The 27,582-nt window shown below is 35.3% G+C and overlaps 1 protein-coding gene across 15 annotated transcripts; it reads right to left on the minus strand.

Annotated features, from left to right (window-relative positions):
* On the minus strand, positions 1–27,017 carry LOC128208303 (uncharacterized). Of its 15 annotated transcripts, none has more exons than XM_052911855.1 (18): positions 26,693–27,017; positions 23,731–23,787; positions 22,143–22,305; positions 21,725–21,902; positions 18,420–18,463; positions 13,838–14,002; positions 9,864–10,009; positions 9,626–9,732; positions 8,985–9,130; positions 8,702–8,741; positions 8,349–8,417; positions 7,701–7,969; positions 7,387–7,494; positions 7,015–7,098; positions 6,656–6,804; positions 6,217–6,357; positions 3,141–5,816; positions 1–1,042 (listed from the first exon to the last, which is right to left on the minus strand). In XM_052911855.1, exons 4-18 carry the CDS (start codon positions 21,798–21,800, stop codon positions 835–837), a joined length of 4,428 nt encoding a protein of 1,475 aa, XP_052767815.1. In that variant the 5' UTR covers positions 21,801–21,902; positions 22,143–22,305; positions 23,731–23,787; positions 26,693–27,017; the 3' UTR covers positions 1–834. The 15 variants fall into 15 exon arrangements, 11 of the variants coding, with proteins under 11 accessions (XP_052767815.1, XP_052767816.1, XP_052767814.1 ...); XM_052911856.1 differs by having other exon boundaries at positions 26,871–27,014; XR_008256881.1 differs by lacking the exons at positions 23,731–23,787; positions 26,693–27,017 and adding exons at positions 1,853–1,901; positions 2,502–2,533 and having other exon boundaries at positions 958–1,042; positions 21,725–23,235.
* Positions 27,018–27,582: the final 565 nt, after the last annotated feature.

A 27,582-nucleotide genomic window follows, 5' to 3' on the forward strand; every position in this document is an offset into this window, starting at 1 on the left:
TCAATGTTTTATTCATACCGTAATACATGAACATGTAATTAATTACAAACATGACTGGCTAATACATAAATGTACATATAATTGAAAAATTAATAAATAACAAACATGAGACACATGCCGATGGTAAAAGTTTATGAAATATATCTCATAATGTATACAATGGAATCATTTGCAGACATGAAGAATGACTGTGCTTTAAAAACATGAGATAACAAATCGTGGGGCAGTAACTGAAAATTTAGACAGAGAACATAAGAACAGTGTATAGTTGAATGACTGCATGAGTGTGTGATGAAATGTATGACAAATTACAGAAGAGGTCAATTTTAGTGAAAACAGTGGTGCAACAATTTCTTCCATTTAACTTTTTTGGAAGAATTCTGTTAAAAATATAAACAAGCAAATATAAAAATCACAATATCATCAGTGCTTCTCAGAAATTAAAAAGGTCAAACAACATTAAAAACTTAGCAGGAACATGCAAACAATTCCTATAGCTACACCCTTATTAAGCATCTTCAAAATTAACCGTATGTTTTCATCAATTAATTCATGCATATTAATTGCTCTTGACTTTAACCATTGTATTTAATAAATTGTATGTATGTATGATGAGAAACTGTAATGGATTAAATAAAATATGAGTTCTTCTCATCCTCATAAATCCTGTTCAACGAATATCCTCTGATTGCAGTTTCAAAGACCATAATACATGACAGTGTTGATCAGCTCAACAAGTCACATACCCTCAAACATGAGTCAATTTCAGAATCCTGATTGGCTGGTTCACCATTAGGCTTCAATTCTGATTGGCTGAGACAGTTCACAGGAAAGTCACACTGCACTAACAGGATCGTTTTCTTCAAACTGGTAGTTTTGGAGAATATGCGAGGCGGAGTTCGCCCGACGGTCAGCTCTAAGAGGAAAAAAACCCTCATCGTCATCTGTGTGCTGGAACGATGGCTCAGTTGCTATGGTTACATGGTTGTTGTACTCCTCATCCGGGTCGTACCCATTGCAGCTATACAATTTCGATTTCTTCCTGTTTTGGAGAATAAAAAGAAACATATTGAATTAAACCAATTTCTAATGTTATTCCATTTGATATAATCAGGATAAAATAAATGTCAATATCAGTTGTCCAGAAAAATTGTGATAACAATTAAGATTGAATTAACTTAATTAATTGATTCCATCACTTTAACATCCAAATAATTTGAAGCACTTAAATTATATAGCAAACAAGAATTATTGTTTTTAGTCAAAAGCAAAGAATACACTACATACAGCATTTAGAGAAATCTATGTCTAATATATATAGCAGGTGGAGCAATAAAAGATAGCTACGCTATGCCCTAAACAGAAAAGGACTAGTTTTAGCAATCATTGCACTTTAATATTTATAAATGTAATAAATCTAAAACGTGTCACAGAAAGAAAGTGAAAACTAACAAGGTGTTATGGATATTAAACAGTTAAAACCTCATCCCAAGGGCAGCTAAGGGTAGCAAATATACTTTAAATAAGTATGTATACAGGATTCTGTTAGCTAACTTTTGTCCTATCAATATACATTTCAATATTCACAGCACACACTCAACTTGGTGGCCTTCTTCAATACATGGATAGTGCATGTTAAGAGATGATTAAGCAATTAACTAGATCTCTTATCGCAAGATCAGATAGAACCCTTTTAACTTTTTAAGGCATACTGATTTTCAAAGAACAGTGTTTTGTAATAGTTATATAATATATAAGTTTATTGTGCTGATGTGAATATTGTAATGTTCATGAAACACTTGGTTACATAGTGTGCAATTCAATGACAAGAGAAGGGGGGATCTATACATACAGTTGACTGTGGGGGCGTGGTCAACATAGCCCGACTCACCGAGATCGGCCTTCATAAACAATAAACAACACAATAACAACAAACATGGGCATGTATGTATGGGCGTATGGGCATGAGTGAAGAATGGTGGCTATATCTGGTGATCAACAAGTTATGAACAAAGTACAATTCAATAAAAGTCTGCTCGAAACAGAGCACCACAAGCAGGTGCGATGCTCATCAGCTTTTGTCAGCTGTTCTTGTAGTTAAACTAAATAAATATAACAGCAGGAGTAATGGGACTTGCTAATCATGTGCCCGTTGTTAACTTGCATACCAAATGTAATGCTAATAGTAATGCTTATAACTTTTACAGTTTTTGACTTATGGACCAACGTTAAATATTTTGCATGACACGACCAATTCTGACACCAAAGCTATGAAAATGCATTGAGAGTTGTTTTCTTTAAACACAGATGAGCAAATAATTCGGGCTACTGTAGAGTACTAAAACAAACATTTTGCTATTTTCAGCTAATTAATCAGGTTTTGTTGTTAAATTGCTTTTCAACAGAAATGTTTTTAATGTGTGATGGTAGAATGAGAATGACACATGAAGTGCATTCCAGAGCCAACACTGATGTAAGCATGCAATAGCATTCACCCATACCCTAGGTAGTAAAACAGTGTGATTTCTTTTTGCTGCTCCAATAACAAAAACATAAAGAGTTCATCATTTATAAGAAAAGTAAACAATAAGGAATCATATAACATTGCATCTATACATTCTTGGAAACACTTTTGATTTTAATCTAATGTCCAAAAATCTTTAAAGATGCACTCTTACTCCCAAACAAGATTCATCACAATTAATAAAATTGTTTTAATATTCAAAAAAAGATGAATAAATGTCGAAAACAATGGTTCTTATGAAGGATACAGAGTTTAATTTGAAAGAAATCAGCATAAAACACGGTATTTCTACCTTATGATATAAGACCACAGTAAATCTTTTAGCATTCACCAATCATTTAATATTTTTGCGCTTTCTGCTATTTAATACACAGTTACAATCTTGTTATCAGTAATTAATATTTTCCATAAATGCATTATTAAGTAAGTAGTTAAAGGTTTATCAGTCAAAATTTATGTTTGTTATACATGATTATGTATTGATTTTGAATAAGAGTGTCACTTTAAACTGTTCATCAACTCATTACAAGATCTGCTTGGACGGAACAAAATACACAAACCAATTACCATGTACAAATAATATTGCAATAGGTAGTAATCATTTCAGGATACTTACTTCTTTCGACCAAATATATGTTTCAGCTGGTCCTTAAAGGCAGATTTCTTCTTTAGTTTGGAAATATCCTCGGATGATTTTGACAGGGTACCACCTGAAGCTTTCTTTAACACAGGAATTTTAGTTTCCTTTGTGGAATTCTTATTTTGTCCATCTTTACTTTCCTGCCTCAAGAAATCTGTTGAAGATTTAGGTCTCTCCCTTTCCGCAGAAGACCTGGTAGGACTCTTTGAACGTTTCGGTATAAGAGACCCCTCAAAGGAGTTCCTCAGTGGACCAGAGTTCTTCTGTTTGGGTTTAGCCAGGTTTGAAGCTTCCACCTGGGTTTTAAACTTCTCATATGGACTGTTAAGGTTTATTGGGCTCGGGGTTCTTCCCGTTGGACTGGCTGCCCGTTCCATTTTGTGTTGAATCTGCCTGGCGGAGGCTGTTTCTGACTGATATTTTAGCTTAGTTTGGCCAGTTTTCTTAAAGTACATACCATGTTTCTGTTCTAGCTGATCTACACCATTCTCATGCTCACTAGGCCTGACAGGTGTAGAGAATGATTTCATAACTGGACTCTTCTGTTCCTCACCTTTGTTGTTCAGACTGAGGTCGTTGAAATGTTTCTGTATTGGAACTGTGCTGGTGGGTGAGGTAGGGCTGCTTAGATCACGAGGTTGTGTCAGGCTCTGACTCTGTCGCCGCTCTTCAGTCAGCTGCTTTTTTCTCTCAAAACTCATCCTCAGCTGATCTACAGCCTTTAAAACCCTCTCTTTAGTTGAACTTTCACTAGCTTCTGATTCAGCACTACATGTACTGTCAACAGATGAAATCCTACTAGTATGTTGGCTCATGTCTTTATCTGAAGGGTTTATAACAGCTTCAGGTTTAGCTTCATCACTTCTCACTCGCCTACCTGTCTCTTTCTTTGAAAAGTTTCCGAACCCATCTTTTAAACTATTAGTGGGTAAAGGTTTATATTCAGTCTTTGGAGTGGAAGTTTTATCCATACTTGTATTAATGAATGTTGGAGATCTCTGAGATTCATGGCTTTCTGTGTTACCCTTATTGATTTGATCTCGATGTTGGAAATAAAACACAACACTGTCAGTATCAGCTTTGTTCTTTGAGTTATTATTCCCATTTACTCTTTGTTTATCACTGGCAGTGCCTTTGTCCATTTCATCACCTGTCATTTCTCCCGATGATCCAACATCAACAGAAGATACCTTCATGTTATGATTTGCCAATATATCTGATACAGACAGTTTTCCACCAGGAATATCAGACACTCTCTCAAGCTTCTCTTCACTGTCAGAGTCGGAATCAGCATCTGCTAAATTAACTAATTCTTTCTTTTCCAGACAATCCGCAGTATATGCAATCACATCTGATAATTTTGTAACAGAATTTCTCTTTGGCTTATCATTGTCAGATTGTTCGGTACTACTGGCACTTTGCTGTTGATTTTGAGCATTTGCATTATTGTTTTGTTTCAATGGCAGATTTGATGGTCTGTTCGGGGCGGTATCAAATGATAAACTCTTAGCAACCGACTTACTGGTACTGTCACAGGGTACAGGGCTTTGCCTTACAGGTGATCTCCTTGGTGAATCTGCAGTTCTAGTTTTACTTTTTCTCTTCAGGCTCCCCTTTTCATGGCTAGCATTGTGCATTCCAACAGTTGTCTTCCTTGGGCTGTCAGGCCCTCTTTTTTCTTTAGGGAGGGTATCTGAATGTTGTTGACCAGTATCAAACAAACTCTGTGCAAGTGAGGCAGCAAGGTTTGCCTCTGTATTGCCAGGCTTTCTACCAGCTGCTGCTACACTCTGGTTGTAACTTGGAGGTTGGGGAGAGGTATTCTGCCGCCATCTTGGAACCATGATTTTAGGTCTATGGGAGTCAGTCAACAGTTTCATTGGTTTCACTTCCTGCTGAGTGTCATCTATGTCATTATCATCCTCATCATCATCTCCATAGATACCAAAATCATCTTGAATGATATCAACACCTTCTTTAGCCATATTTTGCTTATGTTTTTGAATTTTATTCTTTGTTGCAAGGAATTGCTTATGATAAGACACATGCCCATCAGCTAAGTCATGTTCATGGTCACTGTAGTCATCTGGCAGATTATTAGTTTCTGCAAGAAGTTTTTGTAGAGACATTTGTAACTCCTGCCGAGACCGGTCACTGGAGCTGGAGTGTGGTGGGGAGATGGCCAGGCTTGCCTGGTGGGCAAGCAGGTCAAGGTACTCATCACCATGGTTACGACCCCTATATGAGAACTCCATGGCAGACTGTGGCCTTTGTCGCATCCTTTCTGCATACTCCTCCCGTTTCATAGAACTGTCAAAATTGTGAGCACTTTTGGAATTTTGTAGCACTTGTGGTGTTAAAGGTCTGAGATAGTGTGGGTTAATGGTAGTCTGTTCAGGCTGTTTTCTTGACCTTGACCTTCTGTTGGTGCTGTTTTCCCTGGGGAGGGGCAACTTGGAGAGGGAGGAGAACATTCGAGACTGGGGCAGGGAGGCGAGGTGAGGAGACATTCGCCCATCCTGCAGGGACTGGAGCTGGGCGGGCAGGTCAGGGTTGCTGCTGTAGGTCGCAGTCTTCTTGCCCCGAGGTGTGCCAGCCCCAACCTCCTGGGCTCTGTGTTCTCGCTTCTCACGTAACATCTGCAGCAGGTATCTGCAAATGATAAAAGATAATAGTCTAAGAGAAATGTATAAACTCTAGATTTTATTAGTATGAAGAAATTAATATGTTTATTTTATAGACTCAATTATCTATACAGCATTAATGAGTTGGACATACAACCTTTTTAAAATTTCTTTGTAGATAAACTTGATCTTCTGACAATAACACATGGAGTCAAATGAGAATTTGTAATTGGTTATTACCGATATTATTAACTTGTGCATGTTATGGATAAATTTCCATTGAAAACGCGTAAGGTGAATCATAAAAGGTACCGGTAGGTAAATTTGGTAAAACTATAGTAACCATTTCAGCTTCTATGTGTAAATAAATACATCTATAGACTTAATGCACAGTTCTGTTTTATAAATATCAATACACAGTAACATACCTGCGTGAGGAATTTGGTGACATCGGTGACTTGGCCCTCTCTTCTTCGTTGGAGTGAATGCCGGAGTCTCGAGACATCGGGTTCACCTCACCACTACTGGCACTAGACTTGGAACGTGCAGAGATGCCCGCCTCATGGACCCTGTGTATTCACAACAGCATGGTGGTTAATGAATACACAAAAGTTTTTACAGCTCAAATAAGATGTGAAAGTTTACCTTATCCTTACTAGGTCAAATACTTTAAATAAAATGGACTGATCTATCAAAAAAAAAGATATGAGCATTTCAGGACTTCAAATTTACCAGTTAAAAGGTCAATTTTCTAAATTGATTTTCAAAAATTACTGCAGTATAAATAGCATCAACTGTCACCTGTAAACATTAGATACAAAACAAAATTGCAAAATAATGAACAACAAATAGTTGAGATCCACCCACCTTTTCACATGTTGTCCATTGCCATTAATGGCCATCATGGCCTGTTCCAGGTCGTCATTCATACTGGTCAGGAACTGTTTAAGTCTGGCCAGGGAAGACTCCAGATAGTAGCGGTCAGGATGGTCAACTGAAGTCGCCTTTAATAGACTCTGTAAAATGCAACATACATGTACATTAGTACGGCAAAACATGCTGGTCAGGAACTGTCTGGCAATGTGTTTTAATATGTCCTCTCAGACTGTGTGATCTGGTGGTAAACATCTTTGACAAAAACTATTGTTCAAACTCTCAAAAACTGTTAAATTTTTCAGAAGGGGTAGGGTTTGTGGCTACCTGGTTATAGTAGTTTAAGTGATTACCTTCAGCAGTAATGAGTACTTGGGTATCTGCTGTAAGGGAGCCAGGAGCAGCTGTAACACTGGGGCATTGGCTAGGTACTGGCTCTGAAATGGAAATTTAACAAAGATACAGATAAAATAAAGATAAAAAGCAAAAAAAACAACATAGTGGCAACGGCAAATCAACTAATTGTTTTTCAGCTTAATACACACAGCTATGCGATAAGTAGATATTAAAACCTCAGGTTTTATATTTTCTTCAGTTCCACTGAATTATGTCACTCCATAACTTTTCAAAAACAAAACAAAACTAAATACTCAGATTACAAACTTTTGTTAAATTACCTGCATATTTTTTTATCCTTACAGAAAATAAACGAATGTCATGCATACCTGCATGAGTTCCCTGAAGTGTGGGGAATGAGCAAACCATTTGTTCATGGTGTTGATGATGGTCGGGAAGTCATTGATAAAGTCCTTGTACAACATCAGACCTTCTCCCTACAGAAACATATACAGATACACTAATGGTGGAATTAATGGTCCTCATAGCAAGATGAAATTTCGATATATTGAAACGGAGCATGGAAAAATAATCGCTCATGGAAACTATCCTCTTTTTGTCAAATGTTCAAAATTTCTTAATTTATTTCAAAGATCTCCCCAAGGTATAAAGAAGTATTAAGAAGGTACAAAGGTCAGCTTACATCCTGTGATTCTGTGAACTTGGCAAACACATCCCCAATGACACCTCCATGTTTCCACTTCTTCACGCGCTCCTCCAGTTTCCGCAGGATAATGCAGTGCTGCTCATACAGGTGGGGAATGTACGGTGGGAAAAGGAGGGAGAATTCCCGCCGGGCCATGATTGTCTCATCCCGCAGCGGGTTCATAAAGTCCTCCATGAGGGCCCATAGCTGGCCGCAGTATTCCCGCTCAACTTCCACCATGTCCCGTACTGCCTCCTCACGACGCACTGGAGAGTAGCAGGGGGACAACTCATATATACACATATGTATAAGTTTGAAAAATGGTAGAAGTGAAATCTTTTATGTAATTATTACACCACAGAAAATGTAAAAATAACTTACTAACTGACGAAAAAACATAAAATTTAAATAGTTATGGAAGTACAAGCAAAATAATATGGCTGAAAAAAATTATTATGATATAATGAATTATTACAAACAAAGCACTACTTCAGTTATTAAAATAACTAAATTTAGATATAAAGCAAAGTTTACAAATCATATATGTTTAAATTAGAGAGTCATGACATTAATTCTGGAAAAAAAATGAAAGGAGCAATACAATATTTGCATAAACAAAGACCATTTCTGGAGTAGAAAGACTACCTTCTCCTAGGAACTGTTCATGAGGGGGAATCTTTTGGCTTGGCCGTGCCGGACTGTCTTCATACTGGACTACATGCAACATTCACACAAGCATTGGTCAGTTACATGAGTATGGGGGTCAACAGAACACACACACACATATATATATATGTAGACCTGGTTAATAATGTTACTTCAGAAATCTATTTTAACTTCTACATCTTAAATCACAGTCTGTACATGGGGAAACACAATGAGATTACAATGGATTTTATGATGTATATGAATAACATAAATAATGGATTGTGAATATTAGGTGTGAATATTATATACTATTATAAGATTAGGTCTGAAGCACAAGGATGTGTACTTACATTTTCTTTGATGACTGACAGCTCTATGACTACTGCCACTCTATTGGAAAAAACAATGATAGACACAGTATTACAAATGTACATAAAGTATAATAAAGACATTTTGTTTCTTTAACACAAGTCAATTCAAAAATAAAAATGCTTATGGAATAAGAAATAATTATTGAAAATGAGGTGGAGTCATATTGTGGCTGTCAAATACACACAGCTGTGAATGCATATTAAATATACCCCCAAGATGCATAAAACCAAAAACATTATTTTGTAAGGCAGAGTCACATACCCTGGATCGTGAGTGCCTGCTATTGTCCTCATCGTCGCTAGAGGTCGTTGAGAGGTCAAGATTGAGGCATTTCTCCCCGAGGGCTTGGGTCAGGTTCAGGCTCCGGGATACTGCGGCCGTCAGGGACGAGTCTGAGTTGTAGTCCTCTGTGTTGTTAGCAATTATCAGTGACAATAAAGGATATCAACTATGCCCTAATTTCTCAAACATTTTATGTCCCTTAGTACATCATCAAGTTAGGCTCACTTTCACCTTTTAAAGAACTTTGAGACTCAGGCAATCAAGATAACTATGTTTTGGTTTTTGAAAACTCGAGGTTAAGAAACCATTTTGACAAAATGAAATAAGATACTTATACTGTTATGCTTATGATATTGCTGCCTTCTGTTTAACATTTTCCAGCTATTCTTAACATGCAAAAAACCTGAGAACAAAAATGATGCCCACTTTCACACTCAGTGACCAATAAACCAAAAATATATGTGACCAGGATGGGATCCTAAACACTGAATGATTTAATAAAACAGATATTAGAATGAATGATTACTGTAGACATGATTCATAATTTTAATGCTTTTTTTAACAAAAACAAATATAAATCTGAATATGGATAAAAGGGAAGTGGTATACACAAGTCATACCCCTGTGCATGTGTTGTAGTGAGTTGAGATAGGGGTGCACCATGGGGCCCACCTCTGGAGGAATGGTGTTATTGTTCTCCTGTACGGAGCTCCCACACAACCGCAGTCTGAAATAACACAGAAACGTTGGAACATTTTTTCAATTCATTGAGGTATAGCTCATATGATACTAAAAACGGCAATTTAAATCAACCCATGTAAATTGAAGACAATTTTTTTATCTGAAATTTCCCAGTACCTGGCCTGTTCAGAGAGTGCCCCTGACCGCTCTAGCTCCTCCAGAAGCATGGTTTTGTCCGTCTGGTAAGTATCAAGCTTCTCCTGCAAGCCTATCTGCGCCTCAGAAACCTCATCCAGCTTTCCACTCAGTCTCTCAACAGCTCCCTGAAATTACAAGATTGGCTCAATTTACAGGCAATGAGTAGTGTATTGTTTTGGGTGTAGAATAATAAGATTCTCATTTACTTTTGATTGTCATAAAAAAGATTAGAACCCATGATAATCTTAGCATAACAGCATTGTTTATACAAAAATTAGTCTACAATATATGATTCTAATATTACAAATATAAAAAGTGCTTATATTATAGAAGGCACATAAGAACCATTTTTGACCAAAAGTATGGTGCTGACTCATGGGAAAAACAAAACCATCCGCACAATGGAAAACAACTGTTTGTTCAACTATTTTGACAGAAAAGCATAACAGATATGTGGGGAAGTTAGAAATGGTTCCAAAAAGTTAATTAGCATAACACAACAAAATAAATCTTCTTCTATGATAAATCTAGGTATGATAGAAATTACATACAATCAGTCTGCTGTAATTATTCTAAATAAATGTGAACCTCTTCATATTCCTGAACACTCAGCACTTCTGAGTAATATTTCAGATGACAATTCTCTACAACTTGAACAATTAGAGTGTCATTTTTTGTTTACCCATATGCTATAACAGGCATGATTAGAGATGTTAGAGTTTTTATGGTTTGAGCTTGCCTCATTGTTTGACCCCACCACATCCCCATTGCAGTTTAAAGAGGAATTAAGAAGCGGAAAGCAGAATGTTTACCTTTATTATTGACTGAAGTTTAAAGCAAAACAGAAAAATTTAGCCGAACAAAATTGTCTGTTTGTCATGATGAATGACATCTAAAGCATTACACAACAGAGAGAATAGATGAGCGGTCAGCCCTGGTTAAATGGGGGCCAACCATGCTTAGACCATTGATGATTATCAGAGCCATGATTGTAAATTAGCATAATTATATGTTGTAAAGGAACTGTTCTAATGTCCTTGGATAGGTAAAACACTGATATAAAATATGTTTTAAAAGAAGCCTCTGTAATTAGTCAGAGGGATTTAACGAAGAACTACAGTTACTTTTATGCTTACTTTTGATTGTGATTGGTCACTAGTCAGACACAGTGGTTTTCAAGGGAAACATGATTGGTCACTAGTCAGACACAGTGGTTTTCAAGGGAAACATGATTGGTCACTAGTCAGACACAGTGGTTTTCAAGGGAAACATGATTGGTCACTAGTCAGACACAGTGGTTTTCAAGGGAAACATGATTGGTCACTAGTCAGACACAGTGGTTTTCAAGGGAAACATGATTGGTCACTAGTCAGACACAGTGGTTTTCAAGGGAAACATGATTGGTCACTAGTCAGACACAGTGGTTTTCAAGGGAAACATGATTGGTCACTAGTCAGACACAGTGGTTTTCAAGGGAAACATGATTGGTCACTAGTCAGACACAGTGGTTTTCAAGGGAAACATGATTGGTCACTAGTCAGACACAGTGGTTTTCAAGGGAAACATGATTGGTCACTAGTCAGACACAGTGGTTTTCAAGGGAAACATGATTGGTCACTAGTCAGACACAGTGGTTTTCAAGGGAAACATGATTGGTCACTAGTCAGACACAGTGGTTTTCAAGGGAAACATGATTGGTCACTAGTCAGACACAGTGGTTTTCAAGGGAAACATGATTGGTCACTAGTCAGACACAGTGGTTTTCAAGGGAAACATGATTGGTCACTAGTCAGACACAGTGGTTTTCAAGGGAAACATGATTGGTCACTAGTCAGACACAGTGGTTTTCAAGGGAAACATGATTGGTCACTAGTCAGACACAGTGGTTTTCAAGGGAAACATGATTGGTCACTAGTCAGACACAGTGGTTTTCAAGGGAAACATGATTGGTCACTAGTCAGACACAGTGGTTTTCAAGGGAAACATGATTGGTCACTAGTCAGACACAGTGGTTTTCAAGGGAAACGTGATTGGTCACTAGTCAGACACAGTGGTTTTCAAGGGAAACGTGATTGGTCACTAGTCAGACACAGTGATTTTCAAGGGAAACGTGATTGGTCACTAGTCAGACACAGTGGTTTTCAAGGGAAACGTGATTGGTCACTAGTCAGACACAGTGGTTTTCAAGGGAAACGTGATTGGTCACTAGTCAGACACAGTGGTTTTCAAGGGAAACATGATTGGTCACTAGTCAGACACAGTGGTTTTCAAGGGAAACCACTGAGCTTGGAAACTGCTACTTATTTATGTGCAATAGGTTTTGGTACACATGGTACAAGTATAGCGTTTAGCAAAATCCTCAGAGACATAAGGCAAGTACACACCAGTTATCGACATTATGAATATGTGTTTTCCACATATGTATCTCCTAAATTGTTCCTTTTTTCTATCACTTATTAGAACATTTAAACTTATATTTAGCTGCATTTGAAATACCATAAAAAATATAAATACACATTTAAACATATTCAGTCACGTCTTTGATATCTTGCATTTAAATTTCTCTAGTAATTCTACTGCCTCACATTTTATAGTATGAGGATGTCTTTTGTATGCTATATTAAAATGGTTTGTTCCACATCATTGCTCTCAGACACCTGTGCCAGGACATTGCTCTCAGACATAGACCTCAATCCCAGGACATTGCTCTCAGACATAGACACCTGTGCCAGTACAATGCTCTCAGACATAGACACCTGTGCCAGTACATTGCTCTCAGAGATAGACACCTGTGCCAGTACATTGCTCTCAGACATAGACACCTGTGCCAGTACATTGCTCTCAGACATAGACACCTGTGCCAGTACATTGCTCTCAGAGATAGACCTCAATGCCAGGACATTACTCTCAGACACCTGTGCCAATACATTGCTCTCAGAGATAGACCTCAATGCCAGTACATTGCTCTCAGACATAGACACCTGTGCCAGTACATTGCACTCAGACATAAACACCTGTGCCAGGACATTGCTCTCAGACATAGACACCTGTGCCAGTATATTGCTCTCAGACATAGACACCTGTGCCTGGACATTGCTCTCAGACATAGACACCTATCACTCACAGGTATGTAAAAGAGCACTTGGTAACCATTAAAAACATACTTTCATAATCAGATACTGAGTCTATATCCAAAGGAGAAAAGTACTAAGGATGTAAAATATGTCTTTAAGGCATTACTGTCAATTATCTTAAAAGTGACGGACAAACTGCTGACAAAGTGGTATCTGAACTTTGGCAATATTTTCTCTGGCAGACAACAGGGTTCCTTGTCAAGACAGCAACATTGCTGTTGTTTATATCTGAGAGCTTGGTGGGAAAGGATGGATTAATCATATTGATCTCTCTGGTTAATAGGCTCTTTCATAACTGAACTTAATTTAGTATTAGAGATAAACATGGTGATTAAATATTATAGAAGTTTAATTTACTTAGAAATTATGTTTGAAGGAGATAGGCGTTGCATGATTTTCTGCCCTTGTGAATAAATGCTGTCTAAATCCTGCCCCTAGAGCAGGGAGTTAAATGCCGCCCTAGAGAAGGGAGGCAAATCCCGCCCCTAAAGCAGGGAGGTAAATCCCACCTCTAGACCAGGGAGGAAAATGCCGCCCCTAGAGCAGGGAGGTAAATGCTGCCACTAGGGCAGGGAGGTAAATGGAGGTAAATGCCGCCCCTAGAGCAGGGAGGTAAATGCCGCCCCTAGAGCAGGGAGGTGTGCCAAAATTACTGGTCAGGTATGTTCTAGGGCATTAATTATATCTTGAGGTGAAAATCCAGCTAATCCTATTTCCCAGGTGGCAGTCTCACTGGGTCTGTCAAAATCTTCAGGAAATAAATCAATGTTTGAAGCCTGCTGCTTCAGAATGGGGGAAAATCATTGATAATAACATTACCTTGAGATCCTGAACTGTACGACTGACAGAGGTAATCTCGGAGTGGCACTGCTGGGTGTTGTCGGCTAGTTGCTGTTGCAGAGTCTGATCCCCGTACTGTATCTTGGACAGCTCCTCCATGGCACGTGTGAACCCTGTCTTCATCTCAACTACCATCTGCTGAACCTTCAAACAGGCAGAAACATTGTTTATGTGCTCATCTATTTCATACTATATCATTCCATATTTCATATATATTTTTTCATAGTGATGAGCAGTAGAACATTTCCTTAAGACATAAGGAAATGGCTATCTGAAAGCTTTTCCTTATGAAAGCAGGGTTAAGCAAAAGTTTGTACAACTAAATAAAGAAACTGCTGACAGCATCTATAGAATTGTTGGAAATCTCTCCTCCATACATAGGGATCCCTGATCCTTCTCAAACCTATAGAAATGACAGACCACCATGCAATTGTGCTTCAATTTGAGCATCTGCTAAAAGAAATGTCAGATGTACTACTTGACAAAATAGAAACAAATAACAAGCAGAACTAACATTGTATGACACACTGTTAGTTTTGTGCTAACAGCATTGTTGAATGTAAGACACCAGGCCGGCAGCCAAAACAAGAAGAAAGAATGATTACTGTCACAAAATAATATGTTGTAGGCCACTGTACAAGCTGAGCCAACATGGAGAATATACTGCAGAATCTTAGCAATTGTGAGACTTTCTAAAGGTTTGCATCTCTGGAAGTGTATTTTCTTAATTTCTACTGTATAATGAGGACCTAGTTCTTGAATAGCTCAAATGTTTAAATGCCATAATTTTTATTTCTGTTCGAAAGCTTTTTATGATAAACACTTTGTATGATAAGAATCAGATTATTCGTTTCATAGACCTGTTAATCGTTTTACACTGAAATATCTTAAGCAATTTAAATTAAAGTAAAACTTATTCAAAGCTCGATATCTGACAAGGTTTTGATGGCAAATGAACCTTACAAGCTTTGTTTAAAATCCTTGAATAATCAGACATTTAAAATCTCTATATGGCATATAATGCCACGCGATCATCAGATCAAATGTCAAATACCTGCCTTGTTAATAATAAGATATTAAACTGGCTTTTGTAATTATAGTAATCATTGATCTTAATTCATACTTGTAATGTCAACACTTCATATTTGTACACCCCTTTGTTTAGATTGAAATGTTTGAAATTACTAAAAATAATATAATCAATCCTTTAAATGTTTGTTATGTTTGTTAAACCAGAGGACAGGAAGAGTATTCAAAGAACCAAGTTCCATCCTTAGACAGGAATATAACAACGTCAATTCAAACATTAACACTGTTTGACTCAGTCAACAAAGTAGAAGTCTCAGCACGAAATGAGGATTCCAATACATGTCCGTTTTTTCTCAATCTAAAGTTATTGGCATTGCTGCACAAATGTCACACGTCTACTAAGTTTCACCACACATACTGGGTACTTATCTTTTCTTAAACACTTTTTTTTATTTATTTGGGTGTACCCCCCTATGAAGTTACTAGCCGTGCAAGGAATTCAAAGAGATATGGTATTAAAAATGCAACATTCAAATAAGATGAAAAGCCAAAGTCCTTATATAAAATCTACTAAATATAATGAATTCCTGGTTAATAATTCTAGTTTCATCATGATAATGAGTTTTATAAGAAGAGAATGGCAAACAAAAGCATCATAGTTTTGAACAGACCTCTATCTGATAAACTCTTTTTTCTTTAAATTTGCATTATTTGTGTATGAGTTTGCACCCAAATCCATTACTCTTATCATAAAATCTGCATTTTTTGAAAACAAATTTATCATCAACAACATAAGAAGTTTGCCAAATATCCAGGTGTTATGTTGAAGAAGGCTAAGAAATAACATTTTGCTGAAAGTAGCCCTGACAGCAGCTATCAATTTCCCACAATGCATCTATAGATTTCCTGATCTATAGATTTCACACAATAACTCTAGATTCATCCCACAATGCCTACCACCACTCACCTGATCAGAAACACAGACAACTCGAGACATTCCTCATAACAAATCTAACATCATTTTTTTTTTTATAGAAGCTCATTATTTATAACAGTGAGTTCCTCATCTTTTATGAGTTTTTATTCTCTTATCATTGTAATTGTTGTACATTCAGTCCTATCCTCATATTACACAAAGAACATATCAGAATTTATACTTAAACTCCGTTTACATCTTGCGTGGTACCTAAACTTTGTGCATTATTCTTCATTAGGTACCTACATTTCTTTTATCCATTATAGGCTTTCATTAAAAAACCATTGTAAGGTTTGTTCCAGGAATGTTCCCAGTTCTTTTCAGCTTTAGTATACAGCTTATGGTATGTGGCATCCTGCTGGTTTTCTTTGAAAACAAAATTTATTCTTTCAGTATGATATGTTCAATTGTTTGTAAATATTTGCCAAGAAAATTATTGAACATCTCTTGATACTGTTTTAATCCTTGTTAATATATTCAAGTACATCATTTTTTTCACAACTCTTTAACTTGACTTTTGTATACTATTTTCATAAAAAATGTCAATACAGGATAATTAAGGCTTAAAACAAAACAAAGGGGTGGTGAAAAGAAAAACAATGGTCTCCATTTACAGACAATAGCAGGAATGGAATCTTGTACGATCTGGCATATTTTCAACTCAGAGTGTTCAAACTTTCCTTAGCGCCCCGGACTTACCTTTTCACAAAAGAAGTCATCTGATTGCTCTGTTATCAAAATACTTTCTTTGTAAGGCTAATCTGTAGTGTTTACTGAGTTTGTTTGTTTTTGTGAATATTGTTTGAAACCAAACACTACAGAAGGCCCAGTGGTTCAAGTGACAAGCCCGAACCATGAAACAGATAGGCAAAAATAAAAATAATAAAAAAATAAAATAAAAAAATATATATAATAATATTAAATAACTAAGGTAGAAGATAGGTCTGGATTTTTTTATTTCTTTTTTTATGTAAATTTGTGTCTGAATACAATTGTATTATGATTGTCACGTTTGAAACTGGTTCTATTGGATCTGGATTACATTAACTGGAATGCTCTTAACAAACGATACATGTAGGCACAAAACTTAAGGAAGGTGTAAACAAAAGAAGAAAAAAACGAGAAAAAAAAACAGTTTGATGCCAACATATTTTATTAGGTCAGGCTGAAATTAGTAGGGTAGGTTTGAAAACAAGAAACAAATTGTTAAGCCTTATGGTTTTCCTGTACCTAGGCACAAATATTACCTTTCAAATTAAAGGTTCCAATATGCTAGATTGATTTCAATTAAATAGAATTAGAAGATTAATGGAATTATAACAACTTGATTCGGATTTCACATACCACTGACATATATTGCTAGGATTTATGAAGCAAAGGGTATTTGTTTAAGTTACAATGACTTAACTAAAATAATAAATACAATAAATTAATCTTGAATGTGCTACAAACAAAATATTTGCACTTATTTATATTACTAACAAATTTGTGGTACCAACAAAGCCTGGCACAAGGCTTAAAGCTTTAATCTTAATATGTTAATACATCATTTACAACCAAAAATGAAATAAAAAAGGCATTTTTTCCCTTATCTACTAGGCAATAGAATAATTCCATATTGTGTGTCCCAGAAAGGTTCATTGTGCTCTTAATGTTTGGTTTATACAACTTTATTGTAGTGTCATTAAAACCGTTTCCTGATTAGAATCAGAACTGAGTTTCTTGAAGATTGAATCAAACTCAATCTGAGTATTTCTAAGACCAGTGATAATATTATCATCTTGGGTTAAAACTAGGTCCAACCAGTGGAAATATAGTTCAGCTTCCCCTGTAAACATACATTTTGCAGCTAAATTGTTTTTGTCAAATTGAAAATAAGGTCACTAGGTCAAATATTAAGGCAAACGTTTCTTTTTCCATTTGTAAGTTCAACACAGAAAATTTTGTCTTAATATTTGACCTAGTGACCTTATTTTTAAACTGAGATGACCCTTTTTCACACTGGTCTTGAATATCATGTTGACAAACATTTTGACCACATTTCATGAAGATTGGATAAACACTGTTAAATCTCTGAGCATTTTTTTTTCTTGATTTGACCTAGTGACCTAGTTTTTGACCCAAGATTACCCATTTTCAAACTGGTTTTAATTATCATGCTGAGAAATATTCTTTAGGACAATTTTACTTAAAAGATATTTTACCTAATGACCTATTATTTGACTAAAGATGATCCATAATCACAATGGTCTTTAATACGACACTCACCAAATATTCTGACCAAGTGTTATAAAGATCAGATGAAACTGTCGCCTTTATGGGACAGGAAACGACAACTTTAAGACAAAATTGTTAGTGACACCTGAACACTAGCCTATCGCCCACATGCCTAATTTTCGCAATTCTATACTATAACAGATATGAAAAATATGGCTTCAGAGCACATTGTCTGAAATGCTGTGCTGGCGGAGCCTGCCCTGCCGTGCCTACTCAGAGCTACAGTAGTGAGTCAGTAAACAACGAAGGTAGAACATGTATTGTCAAGGTGGTACGTACCAGAGCCAGCTGGTCTGTCAGGTCTCCTGGTGGATCCATCAGGTCTGTAATAACAAAAACACAAAAGATTTTAAATTGTACAACATCTATCCATATTTCATTAATAGATACTTATTTCTTTCTGGCTCAAGTTTAATACTGTAGTTCTTTATGATGTAATGAGTCAAGAATTTTGATTACTAAAGCAGACTGCAGTTGATACATGATGTTCCCAGTTTAGCATCTAAAACGTTGACATTAGTTTGCACTTCTAATTTAATATCAAACTAATGAAAAATATTTTCAATTTTGGCAACAAATGTTTCATGTGATGAAAAAAATCTTACGCAAGTTTCATTTAATACAAAATTTTATAAAAATCATTAAGGGAGCCTAAGGCTGGTTTCTTAAAGATGCACTCTTACTCCCAAACAAGATTCATCACAATTATTAAAATTGTTTTAATATTCAAAAAAAGATGAATAAATGTCGAAAACAATGGTTCTTATGAAGGATACAGAGTTTAATTTGAAAGAAATCAGCATAAAACACGGTATTTCTACCTTATGAGACTATAGTAGACCACAGTAAATCTTTTAGCATTCACCAATCATTTAATATTTTTGCGCTTTCTGCTATTAAATACACAGTAACAATCTTGTTATCAGTAATTAATATTTTCCATAAATGCATTATTATTAAGTAAGTAGTTAAAGGTTTATCAGTCAAAATTTATGTTTGTTATACATGATTATGTATTGATTTTGAATAAGAGTGTCACTTTAAGTTTTCTTTAACTTGTTTCATAAATCAAATGGCAACTCATGTAAGATCCCATATATTGTGTTTGTTTGGGCCATTTTGAACCACATGGGCTTCTTTTAGAATGGAGTTTATATAAACGAAACATAAATAATTATGTATACAAGAACTCTATTTCTTTGGTCAACATTTTTGCTACTTCTGTACAATTCATTCTTCTTTGAGCTCAAACAACTGAAAATATGTAAGACAGACTTTAGTACCTGTTTATATTTGCAGAATATGAACATTAAAGTGTATAAAATGAAGCAAAGTAAATAGACACACAAGTGTGAAACATTAAGGAATGTTTTTAATAATAATTTATTATAAAAATATACAAATATAAGGTCTCACCTGAAAAGAGGTGTCAGCTAGATTTTAAAGAATTTCAGACATTGACATTTAAATGAAAAAATATATTCCATTTCATGTGCAAATGACATTCCCTCACCACAAAACCCTATACTGTAGCTTGAATGCAAAATAACCCGGACATTACATCAAGATCAATACATTTAAATACCTATATAAACTATAAATGTATTTAAATTTTATCAATGTATCAATGACATGAATGACATGAATTTCGAATGATTGATAAATCACTTCAATTACTGAGGAGATGATCATATTACGTCTAAGGAGACACTACATTCCCCATTATGCCTTTAAACAAATATTCCCATCAAAGAGAAAATCGAAACAACAAGCTTTATCATCTTACGACACGCTGGTCATGATTGGGACATGTTGTTCAGTTGATTGACAAATATTGGCCATTAAACTTACATGTAATCTGTCAGAACACTTTCTTTTCTTATTAATTGTTTTATATTAATTGTTTTATATTGAAGAGAAACTGTTACATCAAGTTACACAAATGTTACATTTTATAATATAAACATGAGAAATGCAATGTACATAGACAAAAATATATGGAAATACATGTACACATGGAATGAAAATTTGCTCTAAAATAGCAAAGCTGGCACTTCACTATCTCTGCGGGCTTTAACAATCAAACAAAACCTCTTCAAAGGAGATATTTTCACTTATAAAAATATCTATATATCACTTAATACAAGATTGTTGACAGAAGTACTCTTTCCTCTATGGCATAAAAAGGGTTCTTATAGATGCGTTTTGTCTATAACATTCTTTTGAGCTATGGTTCTACAAAGTTCTTGTGGTCAGACATTAAGAAAATAGCAATTCAAAAGTGTTTACAATAACAGGATCTTCCTACTTGTGTTTGTCAGGGAAGCTGGGTGAAAGCAGTCAGTTTAATTCACAGGGGGTCAATAGCCACTGATTGACAAGGTCTTGGGGAACAATCTGGGATAAGATCTGGAATAACAGGACAATCTTGATGTATTGCAAATTAAGAAGGGGTTTAAGTCTGTTTGAAATGACCAGCGCCTATTGATTTACTTTCATGTTGTTGCTTTCTTCTCTGTGAAATATAATACACAGTTCTTGATTTGAGATAGGAATTGCAGGTTTTTGTATGATGAATAATTTTCAGAAAAAAGGCACCATTTAATACGAGCCACATCACACAAAGAGCAACTTGCATATTTCCTCCAAAATCCTCATATAAACCCATTTAATAAATTATCACTGATTAGCTCAGTTTTTTTCCGGCAATTTACTGCAAATTATGAATCATACATCATTTCCATCCTTGAAAGTGAGGCAGGCTAAGAACTTTTTTCCAGACAATTTTATGATAGTATAAAATAAGCCTCACTTAATTATAGGTACAAGTTCAGGTATATAAATGGACCAAAGAGGACTTGAATAATTTCCAGACATAATCTCTATGCTACAGATATTGAGATAGACAGCCTGTTTATCTAGACAATGATGCTGAACACAGATTATTTATCTCTGACATCAAAATATCATTTGTTCATTCAAGCATTGTATTCGACTAAGCTTCTGCTTCTCAAGGAAAACAGTGCAGCGCCATTGATCTGTTCATGTTCATGAGATTGAAAGAAGGCTCCGATACAAGCTGCAATACAATTACATGTATTGTGCATTGCTTCCATATGAATTTACTGAAATCCAAACATAATACTGAATAACATATTACGCTCTTTCTTACAGTAAGATTTCCAATTAGTTTTAAGCACGCTGGAGGAATTCAATTAAAGTCAAACAAAAATAAAATAATTGAACGTTCAAAATTTAAAGAATAAATGGAAAGAAAACATTTTGTTCCAATTGCAATAATAATACCTGGTTCCATAGCATCTTAAGATTAAATAGACTTATTGTCTGAAGTAAAATGATTTGCCATTGTGCATTAATTTTATTGTTACAGTATGTATATATATTGACTAGGACAACGATAAAGTAACCTTTTTTACCCACTTCATTATACACATGGAGGATTTTTTTAACAAGTTATTACAAATAAGTGATTGCTAAATCAGTGTATGTTAAAATACAACATAATTAATATTGAAATGAAAATTAAAATCAAATTTCAAGTTATTAAAACCTAAGCATTTTACCTGTGCTTTTTAGAGAACAGAAGCTGGTATCGAAGTCAAAGTTATCGAGGGCAGAGCAGACGGAGGCAGTATCCATGGTGACAGAGGGAGTTCCGGGTGGGGTGTCGGCAACCCTGGGTTCTCCAGGGGTGTGGGCTGTCTCTAACTCCTCATGGGCGGCATTCAGCTTATCTAGCTTCTGAAATAATTCCACAAGGTTTATCCCCACACAATCACTGGCCGCTCTTGTATCACTTAATTCAAAACCATTCACACAAGTTCCATTTTCAGCACCATTCGATGCATTGATTTCTTCAGTTGAACAGAATCCAGATAAAAATATCTCAGTTTTGTTAAGTCTGCTGCTAGAACTGGCATCAAAATCTTCCACATTAATTTGCACTACAGATTGGTTGGCACTGTGTTCACAATTTTTCACCTCAATTCCTCTTCCTGTGGACGTGGGTGTGGCACTAGACTTTGTGGAGCCACCTGCCCCCTCTTGACCTGGGTCCCTGATGTCAGGGTTGTCTTCTGGTGTTGGTGTTGAGTCCCTATCAGCCTGCCTTCGCTCCCTACAACTGTGACATGGCTTCACCAGTCTGCAAATACACCAAACATCACAAGAATCGTTCTTAATCAAAGACCTACATGTATCTACATATAATCCAGGAACCTTTTCTAGTCCCCCATTACCCTGCCCCCTGCACCCCGGGGCACTGTCATTGGCACTAAATGCGTTCCTTTCATCTTCTGAACCAGACTTCAATTTCCCTCCTATATTCACTAAATTACAATATTTGGATCCTCTAGCAGGGTTGCCTTTACTGCTGGGAGGTTTATGGCTCCCTAGGAAAGTCTTTCCCATGATTTTCCAGTTAATGAATTCCTCTAGAAGCTAATACATTTACTACTGGCATCTGACTCACTAAAGATATCACAATAATCCAAATAATTGTCCATCAGCATTAACTGTTGCGGGCAGTTGAGCACAATGCATTGAGATACATTGATACACTCAGGCTCTAGTCGGCAAGTGAGTTCCCAGGCTTTATGACTGGCAGGATTTTATAGTTACAATAACACTTTCCCCCTGAATTCCACCACTTATCTCACATATATATACATTCAAAATCTGAGCAATTTTGCCATTATAATCACAGAACTGTGTTATAAATAACTGTTGTCTGGCAAACGGCAATGGGAGAAACATTTTCTGATGCTCTTAATATCTCAGTTATCAAACAGCTGCCACTTTTCAAAGAAGTCTTAATGGGTGTGCAGCAAACATATAAAAAGCATGGGAAAGATTACTTTGTAAAATAGATATTTCATACAATAGAGAATCTATAAGCAGAGATAGTTTAATCCTTATTTTGTCCATGAAACATACAATTATCACAGTCTCAGTCCAATTATCTACAACCTTCAGTTAAGGACAGAGTACTTGAAGCACATGTAATCCACAGTTCACAATTTACATTGCCAATTAGTTGAGAAGACTCTCTATAAGAACGTTCATTGTATTTTCCTATTTCAGAGGTATAAACAAATGGGAGGCTGAGCTATGTAAGATACAACATATGTTTGGTTCATCATCATCACTCAGCCTCATTACCATTGCTCAATACTTTGTTTCCCAGGTACGCCTAAATATATCAAACATGCCAGAACTCAGTTGCACCACATATCCCATAATGCCCTGTGCAAAATGCTGCACGTGTAATCACACGTTGTAAAACAGTAAAACACATGTTTAACAGATTGTAAACATAATCCTCCACAGACTTTATAAGTTCCTAACATATATTTCACAAAATACATTAACATTTTTTATGAAGTTCAAAGAAATATTCCATTAAGTGACTGGACTGGTAAAGATTTGGAATACACTGACTTACTCTTTGGTTGAAAAAATGTGCTTTGTTGTCTTAAAGCTATATTAACCTCATGAATATCAACTCAATGTCAAAACAACAACTCTATATAGAAATATGAACAATAAAAATAATCATGTGGATACTTACCAAGGTTACAGATGGAAGCTATCCGTAGGGTCGGTGGTTCAGTGCACACTGGCTCACCTAAAACATTTCAATTTTGAATTATGATGAACATATAAAATGCATACTTAACATTATTTCTTGCTCAAATACAAACATGACATGAAACACTTAACAATAAATCATCGATACCTCACTTGCACTTCAATTTATTTGATTGTGAACTTTGCATAATATTTTTCGAGCAAAAAACAATACAATACAATGAACAAACATTCGATTTTTGCATAAATAACAACGTGACAATGACATCAAAAACAGAGAAAAGATCATAAATGTATTGGCTATGAGTGAACAGTGTGAACCTTAGATACTTTATTTGCCTATGTATAGTAGGTGCCTTTTGAAATAATGATCATGATGACTCTGTCCATGATCAACAGTCAACACTCAAATTGATCAGGGGGAAGGTAATGTTTACATGAACTTAGTTCCATAAATCAAACAGTATAACATAATGGGTAATAATGTTAAAATAGCACGGCAAGATGAAATATTTCGTCATATACCTGAGACAAACAACCTTAGACATTAACAGCCTTAGACAAATGACATTATAAATTAACAGCATTAGACAAACAACATAAGACATCAACAGCCTTAGACAGACAACTTAGACAAACAATCTAAGACATCAACCTAAGACAAACAATCTAAGTCATGAATGGTAGAAATACAATCTTATACATTAACCATAGAAATCAACCTTAGACAAACAACCTAAGATAAACAACCTTAGAAAGAACAACCTTAGACAAACAATAATAGACAAACAAACTTTGACAAAAAAACTTAGAAAATTCCTTATACAAACCATCATAGACACACAAACTTAGACAAACAGTCTTAGACAAACAACCATAAACATCATAGACACACAAACTTAGACAAACAGTCTTAGACAAACAATGATAGACAAACAAAGTTAGACCAACAACCTTAGACAAGCAACCAATGGACAAACAACGTAAGTCAAACAGCCTTCGACAAACAACTTTATCCACTTAATAAGTCATGGCTACAGACCATTTTTGTGCTGATTTATTCCTTGACCTTAATAAAATACAAATCATATCCAGAATATTACATTTTATGATGGTCTCGCACACATTGAGAATGATAGCATTAATGAAACACAAAGATAATAAATATGGTTAAAAAGCGAAAGAAACTGCAATTTTTGCCAAAATATTGTTCTTTAATCTATCAATCAATAGCGCTGACAAATCATTATGTACATAATTATGATTATTCATCGCAAAAATATCTGATACAACTTTATTGAGCAGAAACAGAACACCCTGGGAAATGTTCATTGTATTGATCTTTACAAATTAAATGAAAGTTTGGGCTTATACCTATATAAAGTTATCTATTTTGTGTGCGATTATCTATCTGTATGTTTACATGTTCTAAAGAGAGGAATTAATATCAACAAGCCATCAGAAATATAAACCACTTTAAGTACGTGTATTTTCAGTTTACATGTGTTGAAGATGAAAGTAAGAAATTAGGCATTTAACAAATGGTAAACAAAAACCTATCTATGACTTGCATTTAACATTTGGAAAACTGGAAAAATACCTATTCAAAGGCCACTACAAAGGCACTGAAAGAATGTTTATGCTGTCAGAGTAACATTGCATCTTCAAATGACACCATTGAATCCTGAAAACCCCAGCATGTTTTGTCACGGTAGCATTCAAATCACATAAGGAAAGTGTCCAAAGTATGCAAATGATCAGTGGGTCAATAAACTTATATGATTTTTTTTCTATTGATCAAGTTTCAATATCACCATTCTATGGCTATTTTATAACTCATTCACAGATTTGTAAGCAAACGTTGTGTGTGATGTATGGGATTTTGGGAAATGTCACCGCTGGTTATGAAGAAGATATACATAACTTACATAAAATCTGACACTTTGGTGCCAAGTTACCTGATAATATATACACTCACAATTAAACAAGTTTGAGCTTTAGTACATTGAATATACTTAATAATTAACTGTCCCATCACAATATCACACGAAAAAACAACATTTTAGAAGACTCACAGAAAACTCCATTTTGAATCTACATTGTATATATTATGTTTAGCCACAAAGGAAATTTTGCAAACTAGAAAAAATACCCTGTTAATTACACAAAAATACTTAATAGATGTTATACAGGCAATGCCCCGAGTACAAAACAGTCACGCAATGGCATCAAAGTTCCCAAATGAAATGTAACATTGCAATACCAGAGACGAAATGTATAAATAAGTAAGTTTCACAGCCGCCCCTGGGATAATTGTGCAATTTGTTTGAATGGTTTAACATGCCTGTTTCCATCAGTTTTACATAACAAGTTCGCCGTGACATTTAAGGAGGTATGTGTTTGATGCTGCAGCTACAAGAATCATTGTAGTGAATGATGGCAAATCATATGATTACTCTGTTTAATACTTGACAATTGCCTGTTTTTTACTGTTTTACAGAAAATAATTATATAACAGGTTTGAATGCCGACAAAATGCATTCTGTAGATGCATGCAAACTTTCAGTTTATATCATTTTATTAAACTTTTACCATTCCCAAGAACTGACTCATTTTAAGAACTGGCACTCATGACCTTCCTTATATACTCAGTTGTGATTCATACTTTGATTTCAATTTGTAATGAAAATCATTTCATGGCACAAATCCCAGTCATAAAAGAGAACAGATATTGGTAGAATAAGCTCAGAATAAAGTGTTCTTTTGTATTTACTCACTCCGCACAAATTAATAATAAATCTTCACCAGCAAAACAATTATTTTTAAAACTAAACATACACAAGATATCCTACAATCAAGCTTATTGAAAATATTAAACTTTCGTAAATCTCAATCATAATCAATAACTTTATTAACACTGTGCTCATAACGAATATTTATACCAGAATGTCAAACTGAAGGCTTATATCCAGTTATTTTTTATAGAAGAAGGCACAAAACATGTTTTCCAATTAGCCTGGTATATCTAACACTTCAACATTCGAGTCATATCAAAATGCTGATAAAGTTCCACTCTGTTGTACCAAGTAACCCAACATATCCTTTGACATTGCGACATACATGCAGATAGAACAACTTAGCTGCGTCACTATCCTTAATCCCAATTTAAATAACTCTGATCCATAACCTAATATGTAAGTTTAATCCACTAAAATACCAATGATCAAGCTTGATATGAAATATTCAATCAAAATGTTATTCCTCCATATTTTATTGACTTTTACGGCATCAAAGAGTAAAGAAATACAAGAGTCTAAGTATATGGCGGATTACTGTTGAACAATAGATTTAATGAACCAATCTAGACTTGTATTATGGAACGCTTTGAGCCTATTATGGCTGATAAAAAAGCAAGCATTATCTACAAAAGCCCAAACAAGTTAACTTAAGTGATATTCCCAAAGAAACACTTTCAACATGTTTAATAACGTGTCTTTGTTTTTTTATCATGCATGTCAAGACAGTGCTGTAATACATGTAATTATCTCCTTACAATAAACATGCAAAACATTGAATACAATAGCTGAAACAACCTGCAAGAATAATCAGGCTTAAAATCTTCATGTAACTTAGGTATAATTATTGAAATAAAATAGTTATATTCATCAAATCAACATTTCATAAACATCACTACATGTTTTAACTCCTGTATTATAGAATCAACTCACTAAAAACATCAAATTGATACCTTGTGTCTTATTTCTGACAAAGGCCAGCATGCTGTGCTATTTATATATAATTTCTGTTTCACAGCCATTTGGTAGACATACCA

The sequence above is a fragment of the Mya arenaria genome, chromosome 11, assembly GCF_026914265.1.
Source record: "Mya arenaria isolate MELC-2E11 chromosome 11, ASM2691426v1".
Classification (NCBI taxonomy): Eukaryota; Metazoa; Mollusca; class Bivalvia; order Myida; family Myidae; genus Mya; species Mya arenaria.

What these genes read in the sequence shown, in the direction of transcription:
- LOC128208303 (XM_052911847.1), bottom strand. Translation starts at nt 22,571, where the DNA reads ATGGGAAAGACTTTCCTAGGGAGCCATAAACCTCCCAGCAGTAAAGGC. An exon ending in TCACCAAATTCCTCACGCAG is followed by an intron (nt 5,817 to 6,216) that starts GTATGTTACTGT and finishes TATCATTTGCAG; the next exon opens with ATACCTGCTGCAGATGTTAC. An exon ending in CATATATTTGGTCGAAAGAA is followed by an intron (nt 1,043 to 3,140) that starts GTAAGTATCCTG and finishes TCTCCAAAACAG; the next exon opens with GAAGAAATCGAAATTGTATA.